Source organism: Carettochelys insculpta, chromosome 18, assembly GCF_033958435.1.
Source record: "Carettochelys insculpta isolate YL-2023 chromosome 18, ASM3395843v1, whole genome shotgun sequence".
In the NCBI taxonomy this organism is placed as follows: domain Eukaryota; kingdom Metazoa; phylum Chordata; order Testudines; family Carettochelyidae; genus Carettochelys; species Carettochelys insculpta.
Genome location: NC_134154.1, coordinates 547,749 through 566,515, shown reverse-complemented (window position 1 = coordinate 566,515; position 18,767 = coordinate 547,749). Strand labels below are relative to the sequence as shown.

General features: G+C 50.4%; 1 protein-coding gene across 5 annotated transcripts in view; it reads left to right on the top strand.

Annotated features, from left to right (window-relative positions):
- The window catches only part of OSBP2 (oxysterol binding protein 2), a 208,350-nt gene that overhangs the window by 125,250 nt on the left and 64,333 nt on the right, over positions 1-18,767 (top strand). For all 5 annotated transcript variants that reach the window (XM_075013151.1, XM_075013149.1, XM_075013154.1 and 2 more), the window contains one exon: positions 12,712-12,962. In XM_075013151.1, the coding sequence (XP_074869252.1) occupies positions 12,712-12,962 (251 nt within the window). The remainder of the gene's footprint in view (positions 1-12,711; positions 12,963-18,767) is intronic.

Here is an 18,767-nt window from a genome sequence, read left to right as displayed (position 1 = left end):
TGTGTCAAAGCCCCACACAGTGGCGACATTGGGAAGATTCTCTGCCCCTCAGCAAGATCTGGTGTGGCAGGGAGAGAGCTGTTTCCAGCCTGTTTTTGCCCCAACCCTGCAGATGCCCAAGCACAGGGTGCTGTGCACCGTCTTCACATGCTGCCACATCCCAGTCCTGCCCTCCAGGACTGTAGGGCTGCTGAGTCCTTAGGCACCACCTCTGCTGAGCCACCTCTCAATGTTCCTGCAGTCAGATTCCCTGGGCCCTGGTGCTCAGTGAATCCTTACGGCTTAACCCCTGCCTGCCTGAGTTGTAGTCAGGGGACAGGAGGTAGCTGGGTTTTGTTGGTGGCCAGCAGCAGCCTGGAGATGTCAGCTGCTTTCTGCACTGTGTGGGCAGGAAGAGAGAAGCTGCTTCTAACCACAGAGGAGCAGTGGGGAGGAGGGGCTGGAAAAGCATGGGCCAGGTATCCCCACCCTGACCTTCCTTCAGCTGGAAGCAGCTCTCATCCCTTCTCTCCCGCACACTACGAAAGGCTGCTGTCTGCCACATCCTGGTGTGAACCCTGGCAGATATCTGGGGAGGGTGCCTGTGGCCTTGCATGCCCCTCTTGTTACCTTGAGAACATATGGTGCCAGATAGCAGGAGAGGTGGCTCTATCCTGGGTGCCCAGGCAGGAATGGAGGGCAGAGACCACTGCCAGTGTGGGTGGGGTCGGGTCAGTCACCCCCATCCCCAGGTCAGAGAGGAGTTACTGGCCTGTGCGTGTGCCACCTCTCTCCATGCAAACCTTAAAGGTACAAAGGTAAATAAAGTATCAGAAGGGTCACCGTGTTAGTCTGTGTCTGCAAAACCAGCACACAGTCCTGTGGCACCTTGTAAACTGACAGATATTGTGGAACACAAGCTGTTGTGGGCAGAGACCCGCTTCATCAGATGGAGGTAAATAAAAGGACTCCAGATCTGGGGGATTTCTTCTTAACAGGGATTCAGTCAACTTTTGGTGTTAATTTGAATGTTGGTATCGTACAGTTCTGAGTGATTGTCGTTGAACTCACTCAGATACAAATAATTGTACCGGATGTCCCATATACCGCATAGGGAAATATGGTCGCCTTAGCCATGTGTGTGTTCAGTGCTTAGAGCAATGGGCCCTTTATCTGGACTCCATTCTCTCTGCACAGTGATAATCAGCAGTGAGTTATGGGCATTGACTTTCACAGGGGTTGCTGTTGCATTTCAAGGTATGTTAGCAACTAGTATCTGGGGAGAAAAAATCTTAATACAGAAATGTCTTTATTATGATTTGAATATAGTAAAGCCTAGAAGCCAGGGCCCTGTTATGCCAGGTGCTATACGACCTTAGCACAAAGAACAGTTTACAGTGTGGGGCTTTTTAAGCTGCGGAAGCACATGCCTGAGTTCAGCATTTCTCAGCTGCAAGCCAAAGCTGACAAGTGAACTGGACTAGAGGGATGGTTAGGATGTAGTATTCTTATCATGCTAGCACCTAGGGTCCCTGTGGGCTGGAGACACCGTACACACACAACCAGCAAAAAAGGCAGGTCCTCTGCCAAAGAGCATGTAGCCCAGGGAACCGGGTGGGCTTGTTTCACCCTACAAGTTGTATTGAGCCCAGTAACTATAAACTGTAATAGGTATTGAAAAGTAAATTTGATTTTAAAATTCCATTTAAACTTGGATTAAAAAAGTACTGGCGTAGAGCTTTGATTGCTAGGTAGCAGAACTGGGCTGTTAACTCTCTGAAGAGGTACTGAGGGCAAGCTGTTTGTCAGGTGACTGAATTGAGTAGGTGCTGCTATAAAGCACATACAAATGAAAGAGCCTGACAGAAAATGCTTTGCCCCACATTGTGGAGGCATTAGTTCTCTGGTCCCTGTGCTCTCAGAATCTTCCTTCTGTCCAGCTGACCAAAGAGTCGTCTTGGAAAAACAGTGTGGACAAGACCCCCATTTCTTATGTTAGAAAAAAGGTAGGGAACGCTGCCCCCCAGTCTACACAAACAAAATGGAAGGCACCCTGCTCTTGGTATATCCTACAGAAGTGTAAGAGGGTGTAATCCCATCTTGTTGCCCTTTAAGCAGGTCATGCTCGGTTAATGCCAGAGAGAGCCAAATTTCATCTCCTTGGCTGTGTTGCAATCCTAAGGAAACACTTCTGATAGCATCTTGTGACTCTGAGGAGGGATTGAGAGCAGCGTTAAGGTGAATAGTCTGTCCAGCGTTGTTTCAGTTGAAGTGCCTATTGTGATGTTGTTATAAGCACTACAGAGAATTACTGGGCAAATGGAAACGTTTCCCTACAAATCAGTTTCTTCTACTATTGCTGATTTAAAGAATCTGTCCCAAGTAACTTTCCCTGCTTCGTTCTGTCAAAAGGCAGGAGACAGATCTCCACTGCAGAGTCTGGCCAGCACACTGAAATAATGATTGCTGTTTCTAGAGAGCCCCTGGTTGCTCTTTGCCTGACGCTGGGCATGGGGAATGGGGTGGAAGCTGTGCTTTCGGTTTAGTTCAGCAAAGAGAAAGTGAAGGAGTGGTATGGTCCCAGGCTGTAAGTTCCTCCTTGGGGACCAACTATTGGATACTGGGCTCTTTAGTCTAGCAGTAGAACATCTCCAGTGACCCAGTGGCTGGAAGTTGAAGCTAGACAAATGCAGACTGGAGATCAGGCCCCCCTATGTCACCAGGAAGGCAACTGGGCCTTGGAGAAAGGTCTCATGAATTGTCCATCCCTGGCAATTTGAAAATGGAGACTGGGTATGTTTTGAAAAGCTCATGCTCGGGATGTGGTTGAGCAGGTCTCTGGCCCCCATCGAACAGGAGCCGGTTGAGATGGTCCAAGAAGTTCCTTCCTGCCTGGGAATCTGGGACCTTCTGTTTTCTTGGGGTGATGTGCAAGTGCGCAACCCAAACTGCTGTGCCTCAGAATCTCAGCCTCTGCTCCCCGCACCTGCAGGCAGGCAGCTGTTGAAGCAGGTGTACCCCTCGCTGGAGCCCTCTCTGCACTTGTTAACCCTTGGCTGTGTTTTAAGGGGCCTGAAGTCCCTGAATGCTGGCCTCCTGGGACAGAAAGGGCCAGCCTGGCTGGGGTGTGGGTGCTTAGATGGTGCAGCTCATTATCTTGTCTCTTCCACTGGTGTGTCTGTGTGATTCTCAGTTTCCTGGCTGGACTGAGACCTGCAAGTTTAGCTAGTTTTTCTCCTTGGGGCCCAGGGTTATTCTTTCCTCTCCTTCTCCCACCTGGGACCTCTGCCTGCTGTTGGGCCATCCTTTAGTTCCCTTGAAGCAGTTCTAAGGTCTGAGGTTTCACCATTCAGAATGGCAACTTTTGCTTTTCCAGGGTAAATTCTCTTCTCCATTTCACACGTTGTTTCTAGTTGTTATTTTTGTACCACCCTGAACTTACACAGTTCTTTTTCTTCTGGGTGGGATTTCATTGTCCAGGTAGTGATAGGTGGTTACTGTGATTGAGGTGCAGTCTTTGACACCAACAAAACACAGCCACCTCTCTGAGCCTAACCAAAGAATTAAAGTTGTTTGAATACTTGAACTGGGAATTTTTGACTTCAGCAAGTTTGGATATTTTTTTCCTTCATATAACACTAAATTTCCTGGGTCTATAACGCTTGATCTCGGATAATGTTGGATAATTACAGCATCCCTGTAATGCTTTTACCTTTAAATGATGTATATTAGTAAATTAAATTAAAGTAAATTAAATTAAAAGCATTTTACTCTGACATTATAGGTATGCTTTTTGTATATACAGACCATGTTAATGTAACCATGAGAAGCTGGTTTTCTACATCTTCAGGTTTTAGTGATCAAACTTCTACCTTGTAGGAGTAGGAGGCCAGTAAAGACCCTGTTTTTGTGCCTCCAATTTGTGAGGCACCTTGAGCGCTAGGCAGTTACCAAGCTGGAATTTAAGGCCTCAAGTTGCAGCCCCAGAACAATAGTTTGAAAACCAATTATGTGATTTGAAAAAATTATCTCTGGAAGTCACTGAGAGGAAATAAACGTGTCAGTGTTACAGAAGCAGCTTGGGTAGCTTGTTAAGCAGACAAATTTAATGTATAATTGGCCTTCCTTTGGACACCTCCTGTGATCTTCCAAGCATTTTTCAAAGCTTCTTTCTTCTCCCTTCAGTGCTCCTTTTCTTCCAAGCAGGCTGCTGGTTTGTGTGCAATTGTTCTGAACTCCAGGAGCTGCAGCTGTTACATAAGACAGAAGAAGTCCTCCTCTGACCTAACCCATCCTGAACAGAACAAAAGCACAACTGTCACAATGCAGCCCAGGTGCCTTTGCTTGGCAGGAGAGGATCTTTTTATTTCAGGCTTGGAACTACTTATGTAACATTGTGTAGCAGCAAGAAAACCCACAAGCACTTGTCAGAGCCAAGTGCCCAGAGAGAGCAAGAGCCAGAATTTAAGCATCCTTGAGAAGCAGCACTTCCAGACTAGAGAAAATGCTGATGTCAAAGGGCGGGACACAGCAGAATACTTTGTCACTGAGACGCCCCGTCCCCTCTGGCATGTACAATTGGTTTAATCCAAACTTACCTGCACAGGTGCTGAAGCTGTCCCATCTTTTATTGCATGGGTGTTAACACTGTAGTAGACCAAATCCTGAGGCACTCACTCAGCTATTATCCAGTCCTTAGGCAAACACCCTTGGGAAGCATAAACTTTGTCTAAATGGTAGCTGAGTATAGACTGAGTATGGACCTAGAATTCAGTCTGTAAATAACTATCACAGAGTCATTGAACTATAAACCTGGAAAGAACCTGGATAGGTCATTGCTTCAGTTTCCTGCATTGAGGCAAGACCAAGGAGATTGTCCCACTCTGGTGTTTGTCTAACCTGCTCTTAAAAACTCTCCTTGATGGAGATTCCACAGCCCCTTCAGGCAATTTGTTCCAGTGGTTAAATACCCTGCATAAACCCTGCTTGCTTCAGGTTCAACCTGTTGTCTCTTGTCCTAGCCTCAGAGGTTAAAGTGGAACAATTTATCACCCTGTTCCTTCGAACAGCTTTTTATGTTCCTGAAAACAGTTGTTGTGTCCCCACCTCCTCGGACTAAATAAGCCTATTTTTTCAATCATTCCTCATAGGTCTTGTTTCTAGAACATTGGTCATTTCATTTACTCTTTGCCAACCTTCTCCAGTTTGTCCCCATCTTTCCTGATGTGGTGCCAAGAATGGGACACACTACACCAGTTCAGGCTCAATCAGTGCAGAGTAGAAGTGGAAGAAAGACTCCTTGTGCCTTGCTTATAGCACTCCTGCTAATACATCCGAGAAAGATGTTTGCTGTTTTTTGTGGGGGGTTTTGGGTTTTGTTTTTTTTTTTGTTTTTCTGCAACAGTAGTACATTGTTGACTCATGTTTAAGCTGTGATCCACTATACCACCCAGATCCTTTTCTGCAGGACTCCTTCCTAGACGATAATTTCCTATCTTGTATTTGTGCAATTGATTATTCCGGCTGAAGTGCAGTACTTTATTTGTCCTATTTATTTCAAATCTTTTATCTAGCTTAAGATCATTTTGGAGTCTAATCCTGTCTTCTAAGGTGCATACAGTCCCTCCCAGCTTGGTATTGTTCACTAATTGTATGCGTGCATTAGCCTGATAATTTTTGAAGATATTTGATAGAAATGGACAGTGTTTTCGATACTTGTTTCCATCTATGGATGGAATAAATTTTATGTGCACCAAGGCATGTGCAGATGTGCACCATCAATAGAAACACACAATGCCCACTGTGGGTGGTTGTGGGTGCTCTGCTAATCAGCTGGGCAGCACTAGAATGTCTCCTGGGTGGCTGCCCGTGCGCTCAGCTTAGAGGGAAGACTGGAGCCGGAGCTAGGACAGATCGCTGTGGGACCCACTCGATGTCCCCTACGAGTTTGACTGGAATGTAGAAAACTACTCTCTGAATATGGTTTTCCGATAGTTTGCTCAAGCACCTTGTAGAAGTGTTGTCTAGGTTCTGTTTCCCCTGTTTGTTTATGTGAAGGTCATGGCAGACCAGAGCAAAAGTTTTGCTAAAGTCAAGATATGCCATATCTACTGCTGTCCCCTCCCATCCATGTGGCTTGTTGTCCTAACACAAAAAGCTGTTTGGGTGACTTGACATGACTGGTTTTTGACTCTTCTCACATTAGCTGCAGCGCATGGTTACAAATAATACTTTGCCTTTGCACAGCCATTTAGTTTGGCGGATTTACTGCTGTTGTGTCCTCACAGGTCCTTGGCTCCATTGATGATAACCAGAAGGCTGCTTGCATGCATGTTCAGTGATATGGGCCCAATGATTGCAGCAGTTCCCCAAAGACCACAGACCAGATACAGACCGAAGGTGCCCAGCCAGGCTTTACTGCCAAGCAAGATACAGATAGCAGTTGTTAATTACAGATGTACCTGCAGTGATGGACTGATGCAGTCAGTGGGAATTCCACTGCCCGACTAGGTCAGACAAAGACAGTAGCTAAGACACCACATTATATACAGATACAAAGCACACCTCACTGGTTACCACCCTCTGATGCTACTTAGTTACCACCCATCACCCTGTACCTTGTGGTTGGTTAGATCATCTCATCCATCAAGCTGTGATTTTTAGACCCCTTCCTGAACCTGGGTCTATAGCTGTGCGGAGTATGTATCACGGTGGTTTTTTTTTTATCAGCTGGTGAGACCTTGTGATTTCAACTTATGAACTGTACCAATTACCCCTGAGCTGATGAGTTTTGTACTCCAGCCCTGTCGGTGCCAAATTCTGTTAGCAGAGGGCTCTCTTGCTCACAGCTTAGTTTTGCTTTGAGCCATGTTTTGACCCATTGTCTCTAGACCTAAGGCCTCAAACCAGGCCTGTGCTTTATGGGCTTAGGCCTTCATCTTAGCACAGCCCCTTCCTGCCTGTAGAGCTCTAGCGATAACAGCACTTTCGCCTCACAGCCCCCATACATGGGAGAGTGCATTATCAGCCCTTTGGGCAGATGGCAATTGGAGGGCTGTAGAAATAACTGCCCCAGGGCACATAAGGCCCAGGGAATTTCATCCAGGAGTCCCATGTGTTAACTGCCAACCATGGCCAGAAATGTGACTTGACCAGACACACCAGTTCACTGAGGCTCTGGGGAAGGTCATGTATGAAGCCCCATGCAGTCCCGTGTTGTCTATAACCCACCACAAACTCATAAGTGAGAGCCATATTTCTTACTCAGTAACCATTGCTAAGACATCGTAATGTCTCATTCCTACCACTCAGCCTCCTTCTCCCTTCCTCTTGCTACCCTACAGCTATTTTTACAGACAGGAAGTTGGGTTAGTTCTGTATGCACATTTCCAAGAGCTTATCTGTGACCTAGTCATCGTGATTGATGAATGGCCCCTATGAGGGATGGTGAAAGAAAGCCAATTCAGGGTCATTCACTTTGCTGTCGGCAGTGATTCATGATATTTAACAAAGTTGATTAGCTGACAGCAATAAGAAATGTGTTGCATGTGGCCAGGACAGACCCTTGCATAGCTGGCTGTAGCATCCAGACCTTCCCCGAATGTGAGGGGACATTCCATGGAAAAATGCTATGGGAACTGCATAACCTGGCAGTGGCCATTCTGAGTGACAGATAGACAATGAGATTGTCTGGTGGTCAGAGCAAAGACCAAACAGCTGGAAGAGTGGGTAGAGCCTTTGAGTCATTGTGCTGGCTGTGGTCAGACATCACTGGGGTGGTGTCCTGACAGGTATTTTGCTCTGTCCAGTGGTGGTAACCCTTTGGCTCTGTGCATGTGCTCCCCCAGGGTGCTGGCCTGTCTCTGAGCAGATAGCCAGCACAGCAGATTCTGAGAGAACCTCCAAGGATCACAGAATCAGGTGGGGGCTGAAGGCACCAGGCCAAATTTATTCTCAACAAAGCATGGTCCTAGTATCCAGCAGACTCTGCCAGACCAGTAAAACAAGCGTGTGGGTTACAATGGACCCACCCAGTCAGTGGTGGGACTCTCCACTATCCCCCGAGGCTGGATTGGAACAGCCCCTCTGAGGACAATTTTTATACAGAGATACAGACAAGTTACACATCACTCTTGATGTGGCACCCTCTGATGTTACGTAGATATCACCTTGGACATGGCAGTTCAAGCAAACATTGCTCTCTAGCATGGTGTCATTTTAGACTCGGAACAGAACCTGGGTTGGTGTGTGTTAGAACCGAGGGGCCTCGTAAACAGGTGCTCTGTTACCAGCCCCCTGGAATCTGTGCGTGGCCTGTGCCTAGTACCTCTAAGGTGTGAGTGCTTCCGCGGTACAAAACAGCAGTTCTGTAGCACTCCACATAATATATTAGGTGATGAGCTTTTTAGCCTTTAAAGTGCTACAGAACTGCTGTTTTGTTTGGAAACAATACAGATTAATACGACCACCTCTCTGAAACTACTCGCCATGCTTCCGCAGGGTCAGCCCAGTCCATGCCAAGTTCGGTGAGCAGGATCTGCTTGTGCTTCAGGCCCTCATCTTAATACACCAGCAAAATGAGTAAGAGGCAGAGCCTCTCGGAGAGGGTGCTGATGTACCAGAGCTCTCCAGGGTAAAGAACACAGCCATTCACAGTCTGTTTGTTTGCATATGTGTATGCAAAATGTGTGTGTGTGGCTTTTTGTAAAGCAGACTGCTGGGTACAAAGTTAATTTTCGGTAGGCCTGCAAACACGGCAGTGACCAGTGCTTACAAAGGTCCAGCTCTAGGTCATTCATCTGTATTGCTGCAAAGAGGTTTTGGTCTTCTGACAAGGACAGTTTGCATCCCTTGGTAAATGTTCCATGCAGCCTGCTCTGAGCAGGCGTGTGACTATCCAGTGCTCGAGTGGTGGTTGTTTGACCTCACTCTCCTGGAGTCTTGCCTTTAGCTGCTTACACAGCGTGGGGTGTAAGTGGGCTACCTTGAAGAGCTGTGATCTCTGGCAGAGCTGGAGAGCACTACCTGCTCCTTGCTTCCCTCACTGCCCACCCCCCATTCCAGCATCGTGCTATGCAAGAGAGATGATGAAAGCATAGTCCACATGGCACGTGCTTTGCTTTGATGCCAGAAAAAAATGCCCATTTTTGATGAGTCAGTTACATCCCTGTATGAAGCAGCATTTTCATGAACCATCTGGCGCAATGGCTTGTCTGCAGGCATTGCCTGCATTTGGTGCTGCAGTATGCATGTGGGTATAGCGTACGCTGGAATACAGGCAAGCCGGGCCCTTCCTCCAAGCTGGTTCCTCTGACTGGCATTTTCCCCAAAGCATCCTCCTGTCCTGCGAGAGCATCTAATCAAGGGTTGTCCCTTCTGCTGTTGAATCACCATTGGTCCTTTTGCAGACTTGAATTTTTTTTAGAAAACACAACTCTAGTTCAGTTTAATCTTTGTGCTTTTGTGCCCAGAGCTTGCTAGAGACCCATCAAAGGGCAGATAATGTCCCCTGCTTTGAGTTTGAAAAGGTGTCAGTCTGTTCCACCTATGACTTCTGTGTGGCTACGCCAGCATTACGCTGGTAAGAGTCAGAGCAGAACCTGGCCCTAAATGTTTGATATTTTTGTCAGTGAGCTGCCCAAGCCTGCATTTCATCCATCATTCCCAAAGAGGCTGACTGCCCTGCTGTGGTCAGGAAAGGTAGCTGTGCCAGGCCAGCCAATCCTGTATGAAGTGGGGCATTCACACAGGGCCACGTCCCGCAGGGGTACGTGCTCAGGCTGCCAGCACATGCCACATGTCTCCAGTGTTCCTGGCATCAGTGCGGGTAGATCAAAGCTAGCATGAGAACCTGTGTTGCAATCACATGGTTGCTGCAAAGGTGGGTATACCCTACAGGGCAACTGAGGCAGTGGCAGGAGCTGGAGGCACCTTGTTACCTATCCATTCAGTTCGGCTGAGCTCCAACATAGTCATTTGCCGTACGCTGACCTTGCTGAAAGAAGCTTACATCAGCACATCCTGTCTAAGCATCAGCACTCGGAACTGGGAACGGAGAGCTGTCTGGTTCAGGGCAGATGGGAGACTCTCCTCTCATCCCCTTGAGACAGACTTGGCCCTCTGGCCAGAGAGGAGCCCCAGTGAATGAAGCAATCTCTTGCCGCCGCCGCCGCCGCCGCCCCCCCCCCAACCCATGCCACCCCTGGTTCTGGTTCCTGCTGTCCTGGGGCATGTGATAACGGGAATGAGAGGCAGAAGCAAGTACCGTCCCCCTGTTTTTTTTTAAAACTATTTTGCCCCAGATCCCTAAATGGCCCCCTCAAGGATTGAGCTCACAACTCTGGGTTTAGCAGGCCAATGCTCAAACCACTGAGCTATCCCTCCCCCAAAATTAAGTGCATGTCTTCATCCAGGACCCAGCGATGCTTCTTGCCTTGCTCTCCTCCTGCCTTGAGGCGCACGCGCGCGCGCGCACGCACCTACCTCTCTCATAGAGCTAGAAGGGACCTTGGGAGGTCACTGAGTCCCATCCCCTGCCCTCTTGGTAGCTGCCATTCCAGAGGGCATGTGTCCATGCTGAAGACATTCATTAAAAAAAAGTTAATTAAATTTGTGCTGAACACCTTGGAGGAGACCTGTATGTCAGCAGCTCTGTTTTACCCCTATTCTGCCATATATTTCATGTGATATAGCAGTCTCAGATGATGACTCAGCACACGTTCAATTTGAGGACACTTTCACTGCAGATTTGACAAAACACAGAGGTTTCTAAGGGCAACTGTAGCTCAAGACCCAAGGTTAAGAATTTGAAGTGCCTTCCAATCTGTCAGAAGTTTTAAAAGAGCAGCACTCCAATGGGGAAACCACAAAACCCAAACCACCAAAAATAAAAGTAAAAATCAGCCTTCCTGTAGGTTGACTCAGACAGTGAAAAGGAACATGCATCGGTTGGTCTGCACTGCTTGGGACTGTTATGGAGCAGAATAGACGCTTGTCTTGAGTGGTGATTTGAAGCCTCAATGTGCCTACATCAGAGGACATTGTGAACAAGAAATGGGCACCATTATTCCTTGCACATGTATCTGAGAGCAAGTCACGCAGCCCAGGTTGCTAGTCTCGGGCTGGTGAGCTTACATTTGTGCTCTGAAAATAGCTGGCTAGTCAGTGCTTGAATTAGGGCTTGGGCGAGAGCTCAGGCCCTGACACCCACCCCCACACCCCTCTTGACCCTCCGCCTCCCAAGGCTTCAGAGCCCAAACTGCAGCCCGAGCCGTGCCTCCCTCATGCTCTCTGCCTGGCTAAGTTCAGAGGACTAGCGCGAACAGTACTAAGCTGTGGCCGTGGGCCGAGGGAGGCTTGCTCCAGAAGGCAGCGCTGACCCATGCCAGTGATTCCAGCTGGCTGAGGCACAAATTCCAGACTGCCAAACAGTGCGGTTAGGCTAATTGCCCACCTGGTTGGGCTAGTCTCAGGCCAGGCTGTTTTAGTCCCGCTGTGTGCTGGGAACTCCTTGGCAGAGGTTGAGGGGGGTAACTCCCCACACTTGCCCCTGTGGGACATGGTCCTGTGTAAATAACCCCCTTGTACAGAATTGGCTGGCCTGGCACAGCTACCCTTCCTGACCCCTGCAGGGCAGTCAGCCTCTTTGCGGGAAGTGGGGCTCGTAGCCTGGTGAAGTCTTTCTCCTGCTGACTTCTCTGGGCTTTGGATTGGGCCCCAAAGGCCATTACAGCATGGGGCACTCAGGCCTAAACTCACCCCAGTGCTTAGGGGTTAACTAGGGGTTTGCGCCCCCGGCCTTGCCAGAGGTGAAGGTAACTGAAATTTCTTACTGGTACTGTCGTGTTGCCCCACTGGGCTGGGCAGGGCAGGCACTGGGGAGTCAGGGCAGGGGGCTGGGTAGTGGTGGGATGCAGGACTTGGGACAGGGGTTGGACAGTGCAGGGAGCTCAGGGCAGGGAACTGGGGGTGTGGGGAGCTCGGGCTGGGACAGCAGCCACCATGCTGCCTGGTCACTGGATCCCTAGGGCTGGCCAGAGTGCAACAACAGCACTGCCAAGCTGCCAGAGCCCTGGGACTAGCCGGGGGTGCTGTGACTGTACCACCCCAGGGGCTGTGGGAGCTGGCTCAGGCCCTCCAGGGCTGAGGTCTCACCTCCCTGCCCCCAGCCATCCGGCGCTGGGTCCAGCGGCCACCAGGGAATGATGGTTTGGGTTCCTGTGGGCAGGAGGGTAGAAGGGGAGGGGCACCGCCCATGCCCAGCGCTGGCATGGGACCCTTGCTGATGGAGGGTGTTACCTGGCCCACAGAGCCCAGAGCCCCGCCCCAGCCGGCCGCACTCTTCCCGGGCTGCCCCACCTTACTGTCACCTTTGGCCTGGGCCTGGCTTCTCCTTGCTGTGGTGTGTCGGCTCCCGAGGGGCTGGGAGTGTGCGGAGGAATGGTGCTGACTGGGGGCTCCGGCTGACAGCTCTTCCCATGGGCAGACACGTGCCACTCATGCTCTGCTCTGGTGCTGCAGGAGGATTGGCAGCAGCTAGGAACAGGAGCAGAGAGGGGAGAGCTGGTGGCTCTGTCCCCCCAGGCAGCATCCTAACCCCCAGCCCAAGGGGGGCAGGAGCCACGCTCAGCAGAAGCCGTTCTCGTTCGCTGCATGGCCTGACTTCCCCGGGTAGTGCAGTCCGGTGGTAACCATAGAAACCATTTTTTCTCTCCACCCCCTCCCCCCCCACAGATGACTCTGGCGATGAGGAACCAGCCTCGCAGTCTGACAAGAGCGAGCTGCACAGCACGCTGAAGAGCCTGGCCAGTAAGCTGGAGGATCTGAGCACGTGCAATGACCTTCTTGCCAAGCACGGGGCGGCTCTGCAGCGGTCCCTGAGTGAGCTGGAGAGCCTGAAGCTGCCCGCGGAGAGCGGGGAGAAGATCAAAGCCGTCACTGAGAGAGCCACCCTCTTCCGGATCACCTCCAATGCTATGATCAATGTGAGTGCTCCGGCGTGCGCTGGGGCTTGTGGAAGCCCGGCGGGGGGGAGCGGGGGGCAAGGCTTGGCTTCCTGCGCTGTGTCTAACGGCTCTCGGGTCTCTGCATGTGCCCTGGCTGTGTGCTGGGTGAACTTTGCATGGGAAGGGCACAAGGAGACGTTCACTACCCACTCCCTCCCCTTTGTTCTCCTCCCTGCCCACGTGAAAGGTCTGACCCCTCCTGGCCAGTTTCCCCTGCCTGTGTTTCACAGAGCAGGAGGGAATGGTGCAGCTTTCAGGTAGGTTTCATTTTGGGATGGGCGTTCTGGGAAGGGCTTGGAGTTTAGCTAAGGCTCAGGTGCCATTTCTTCCGGCTGCACTGCCGTTAACAAGCTAAAGGGGATTCAAACTTGACTGGGCACAGCAGAGAGACAGGCAGCTGGACTACTTAATGACCTGAGCTGTGCTACGCCATGCTCATGGAACCACTCGGAACCACAGCCGCAGCAGCTAGGTAAGCTAACTCTGCACAAGCCATGTACAGGAGAGGCGTCTCCAGACGGGCTGGTCTTAGAACAGGCTCTATAGGCATCTCCTGGCTAGGTCAGGTGGTGATGTCCATTCCCTCCGTGGTTGCAGCTCCTCAGTGCAGAAATCAGCATTGACTCAGGAGGTGGTGCTGTAGCAAACACCAGCTGGGGATCTGGCCATCAGTGATTAAATTCCAGGACAGGGACCTGGACCAGAGTGGCCCAGATGCAGAACTGTAGCTTCTTTGTCTGTAGCAGGTCACGTCCTCCTAGCCAGTCAGTCACACGCCTCCCCCACTCTGCTGGACAGTGCCCAGCTCTCTTGTTTTATGGACAAGGGAGTCCTGCATATTGGGGAATTGTGATCAGCTGTCTTCAAGGTGAAGCAGTCTATGGTGTGAGGGAGGGGTTCCTGCAGGGAGGAAGGAACAGAAATTCTATAAAGTAAGTAGAATGTTAAAGGAGGGAAAGAGAATCATTGATAATGAATGAATGCAGCCTGGTGGAGATCCTGATACAGACATAATGGCACATGCCATTGTGTAGACTGCACCTCTCCTGGACAGTCAGGCCAACAGAGAATTCCACCTGGGTCTGTGTCCAGGATTAAAGTGTGACCAGGCACTGGAATTGAAGGCTATAGCCCCGACTCTACCTGCCACCTCAGGGAAAGTCTGGGAAAAGGTTTGCATTGTCCTCATCCTTCTTCCCAGCAGGGGGATTGCACCTGTTCAGCGTTGCTGGGTGCTACCTTATGTTTGGGGGTGCTCTTGCACCTTAAGGGGTATCTTGGTGTGATGGGTTCAACACCCACCTCTCGTGAGCATCCCTTTCTGATTGTGTGTGACTGCTCTCCTTGGCTTCTAGTGATCCCCTTTTTGTGGGTCTCAGACAGGTTTTCTAGCCCAGCCTGGGTGTCTGCCTTTTAGTAATTGCAGCCCTGGTATGGGGCTGTATTCCCAGGGCTTTCTTCTTGGAGACACTCTTCTCTTAGGGCCTTCCCTGGGCTCGGTCCTCACCCAGTCTGAGAAGCCAGAAACCTCTCGCTCCCTGGTCCCTGCCCCCACTTAGTTGTGACTGTGCTGCTGTTCCCTTAGCTGGGCATCCAGTCCAGCTTCTCCCACCTCGTGCTAGCAGCCCAGCAGCTCCACCGATCTCTCTGCTCTAGTCTGACACTCCTTTTTATGTGGCCCTCCTGGGCCGTGATTGGTTGTCTTCTGTGCAGCCACTCAAGCATGCTTGGAGGACCTCTCCACTGCTCCCTTCCTGGGGTGTGGGTGTCAGAGCTTTGAGCTCTCCAACAGCGGCTTTTGGGCTCAGTGCCACCCCGCCCCCCCCCATAACCATCCCTGGTAGAAGTGGGGTGGTAGTTCTGTAGAAGGTGCTCTCCACACTGTACCTCACTAGCAAAGTCTTCTGTCTCTAAGACTTCTCTGTCAGGAAGGCCAGTTGTTACCATTATCCTGTGCCCCCGTTACACCACAGCTATCTGCTGCAGTTGGCCTCCTCCATAAGTGTGCCCCTTGTCAATCAAAGGTCAGTCCAACCCCCCAGAACATCTAATGACAGATGACGTTAAAGTGACCATGCTGGTTCTTTTAGGCCTGTCAGCTGCCTCTGATGCTGCTGGCCAAGGGGTATTTTTGATGTGCCTGTGATCGCCAGCAGGTGTAAATGGTGTGGCTCCATCCCTGTGTCTGGGAGAGATCCCAGGTGTAAGTTGGGGCAGTTGTTCTGCCTGCGAGTCCTGCAGGATAAGATGCTGTCAGTCCCCCAGTCAGAATGTACACAAAGCCCTGAGGATGGCCAGCAGTGTGGGTTTGGTAAGCTGAGGACACACACTGTTCTTGCTCTCCCCTCTGCTGTGCAGTGGCTGTCCCGAGATGATTCTGGAGCTAGCTGGCTGAGCCTCGGTCCAGCAGGGACTGAGCCAATGTTGGTGGATTGGAAGAGACAGTGAGCGGTTGGCAGAGATTTGTTAGCAGCTTCATGTGAGGGAATGTCCCTCCATTTGTTTCCTTCATTCGCAGATTAGCGGTGGTGTTAGACCCAGGGCTGCTCCTGAGGCCCCAGCAGCATGTGTGGTGGAGTCTAAACAGCATGGGCTCCTGGTGAACTGCACATGTCCTTTGTCTGCCTGAGATTAACCTGCTGTTGCCACGTGCTACCTGTGTGGAGCTATGGGTTAGACCAGCTGGAAGCTGAGGCTGCGGCAGAATGTGGTGACTGCCTTCATTCAGCAAAAGTTGGTGCCATGAACACATTCTGCCTGTGCTCTGGATCGGCGTCGGCTGCCAGGTGGTGTTTAAGGGCTTCCTTTTGGCTCACAAAGTCCTAAAACATTTGAGCCCAGATTAGCTGAGCCATTCCTTTCCCCACATCACCACTCCCCTGTTGTGCTTGGACACATTGGTTTATATGGGAGGGGTTCTGAGCACTGGTCTCCTGTGTGCTGGTAAAACACATTGCAGAGCTCTCTTGCATGAGTGTTTGGGTTGGAGTGGATGAGGATGTTCTTGTGGGAGGCCTCGGTTTGTGCTTTTCAGCAGCGGTGTGACAAAAGTGGGCTATGTTGCATGGTACATCATGCAGCGCTGGTTGCAGCTGGCTAGGCGTGGTCTGATTTTGTGATGTGTCTAGATTTCTGGAGAGGAACATTCAACAAACAGAAACAAAATAGAGACGGATACATAAGAGTACATCTGCCCTTTCAGTAAGCTTGCTGCATGCTCCTTGGGGAAATGGAGTGTACTGGGCGTGTTCCAGACATCCCCAGCCCCAGGCAGCTCTCGGTGAACTGGGAGTCTTTGATGGGGCTACCTTGAGTTCACACTGGAGTGAAGGAGAGCAGCAGTTGACATTGTCCCCATGCTAGTGCTGTGCAGGGTGGGAGAGGAAGGTGCACAGCAGCGCATGCCAGCCAGTTGTTTTTTTAGGAGAGGTTGAAATGGTAACTCAGTCTGGCAGTCCTGGGCCCCTGCTGGCTCTCCAGCTATCTTCGTCCATTGAGAACCCTCTTCCCCTTGCCCAGAAAGGGGGTTGAATACTCCAGAAGGGAGGTCCCTCGTCAGGCCTCCCAAAGGTGTACTGTCTGGCATGTGATACAGTGGTGGAGATGGCTACTTGTCCTAAATGCTCACCTGGCTGCCACTGCCATGGCCTTGGTGCTCACAGTCTGCAATGCAGTTCGCCTCTCTGCCCCTCTGTGCAGTACTGAAGGAAGGATTCTTATCCATAGAGGAAGTCCTGTGGCACCTTATAGACTAACAGATACTTTGGAGCATAAGCTTTCGTGGGCAAAGACCTGCTTCATCAGATGCGTGACTGAGGGGGTTTCAGAGGAGGGTTTAAAGAGGGAGTCTCAGTCAGGGGGAGGGCCAGAGCTGACGAGGTCTATTCAGTCACGGAGGATGTGGCCCATTATCAGCAGTTAATGTGGACATCAAGAGAGGAGAAACTGCTTTTGCAATGGGCCATCCACTCCCAGTCTCAGTTCAGTCCTTAGTTGATGGTGTCAAATTTGCAAATGAATTGGAGCTCTGAAGTTTCTCTTTGGAGTTTATTTTTGAAGTTTTTTTGTTGTAGGACTGCTACTTTTAAATCTCTTACTGAGTGTACAGGGAGATTGAAGTGTTTTCCTAGATTTTTGTATGCTGCTGTTCCTGATGTCTGATTTATGTCCATTTACTCTCTAACCTAGAGACTGTCCAGTTTGGCCAATGTAAATTGCAGCGGGGCATTGCTGGCACATGATGGCACATATTATATTAGTAGATGTGCAGGTGAAAGAGCCCCTGACAGTGTGGTTGATGTTAGGTCCTGTGGTGACGTCACTGATGTAAATATGTGAGCAGAGCTGGCAGCAAGGTTTGTTGCGGGGATTGGTTCCCGGTTTAGAGTTACTATGTTGTGGTCTATAGTTTCTGGTGAGAATTTGTTTAAGGTTAGCAGGCTGTCTATAGGTGAGAACATGCCTGCCTCCTGAGGTCTGATGTTTTTGAAGATACAAACTAACTTGGTTACCCCTCTGATACTTATCCATAGAGGGTTGTTGCAGGGGAGGAATTGAGACACAGCGAGACTAAGTGACTTGCCCAAGATCAAATAGGAAACCTGTGATAGAGAAAGGACTTGAGCCCAGGTGTCACAAGTCATAAGCCATTAACCTAACTGGTGGGTTGTCTTGGCTCTCCTCTACACTAATAATTATGACATGTCCCGTAGCTGTGTTGGTAAGAGAATGCAGCTCTGTTGAGCCCAAACAAGGAACAGGCTGATGTCAGTGAGTGGGGCTATGACAACTGATAAGCAGGAGCAATCTGCTCTGGAGGAGGAGTAGGAGGTGCCATAAGATAAGAAAAACCAATTAAAAGGCTAATTGGAGGAGCTGTGATGAAAAGCTCCATGCTGCGTGGCAGACAGTTCCAGTGAGCGAAGAACAAGCCCTTCGCATAACGTTGTCAGCAGGCAGAAGGAAGGAGACACTCGCACACGTCAGAGGAAGCCAGCTTGGGAGTTGGGAAGAAATTAAGAGGCTGTGGGTGGAGCTGGAAATAGGCTCCTAATAGGAATGGCTTGTGCCCCTGTGAAGTTTGGGGCAGCTGAGCTGCCCATCTGGCTAGTGTCTGCAGTTCTTTTACAGTCAGGTACCGGTCGGAGCAGATGCTTGAGTGCACATATATGGGCTGAATTCAGCTTGCCCTGGCTGCTCAGGTGCCACAGTGAATGCAGAGGCACCACTCAGGAGGGAGGAGAACAGGCCCAAGCCCCTGTTTGACCCATGAGTAAGGGGTAAATCCCCATAAGGATTAGCTAGAGCCACCTGTCCCCAACACGCATCGGGTGATTGTGAGTGGTGTGGTTTGAGGACGTCTAGGTAGGAGGCTCTTCAGGTAAAGGGACTTCAGGCAAGTTCTCCAGCGCCAATCTGTCTTAAAATGCCACCAAAATATGTCCTTCAGACTCAGAAATGGTTCTTGTCTTCTGTTCTGCTGGCCCCTACAGAACACGAGGGGGAAGTAATTCCAGGCAGGCAGAGCCACAGAGCTCAGAAGCAGAACTGAGCTGTGGAGGGCAGGGTGCTGTGATGCTGGTCTGTCTCTAAAAAGGAGGCTCTTGGCTCCAAGAACCAGTCCAGAGCCTGACAGCTGTTCCTCTTCAGGATTGGTTGGTGTGGAACTTTGAGCTCAGTTTCCTTCTGAGGTTTGCTCCCCCGGCACTGCGCTGAAAAGAAGGCACTCACGTGGGCCTGTCCACTGTGAACTCTGCTCCAAATCTGGTGTTCAGGCAAGTACCC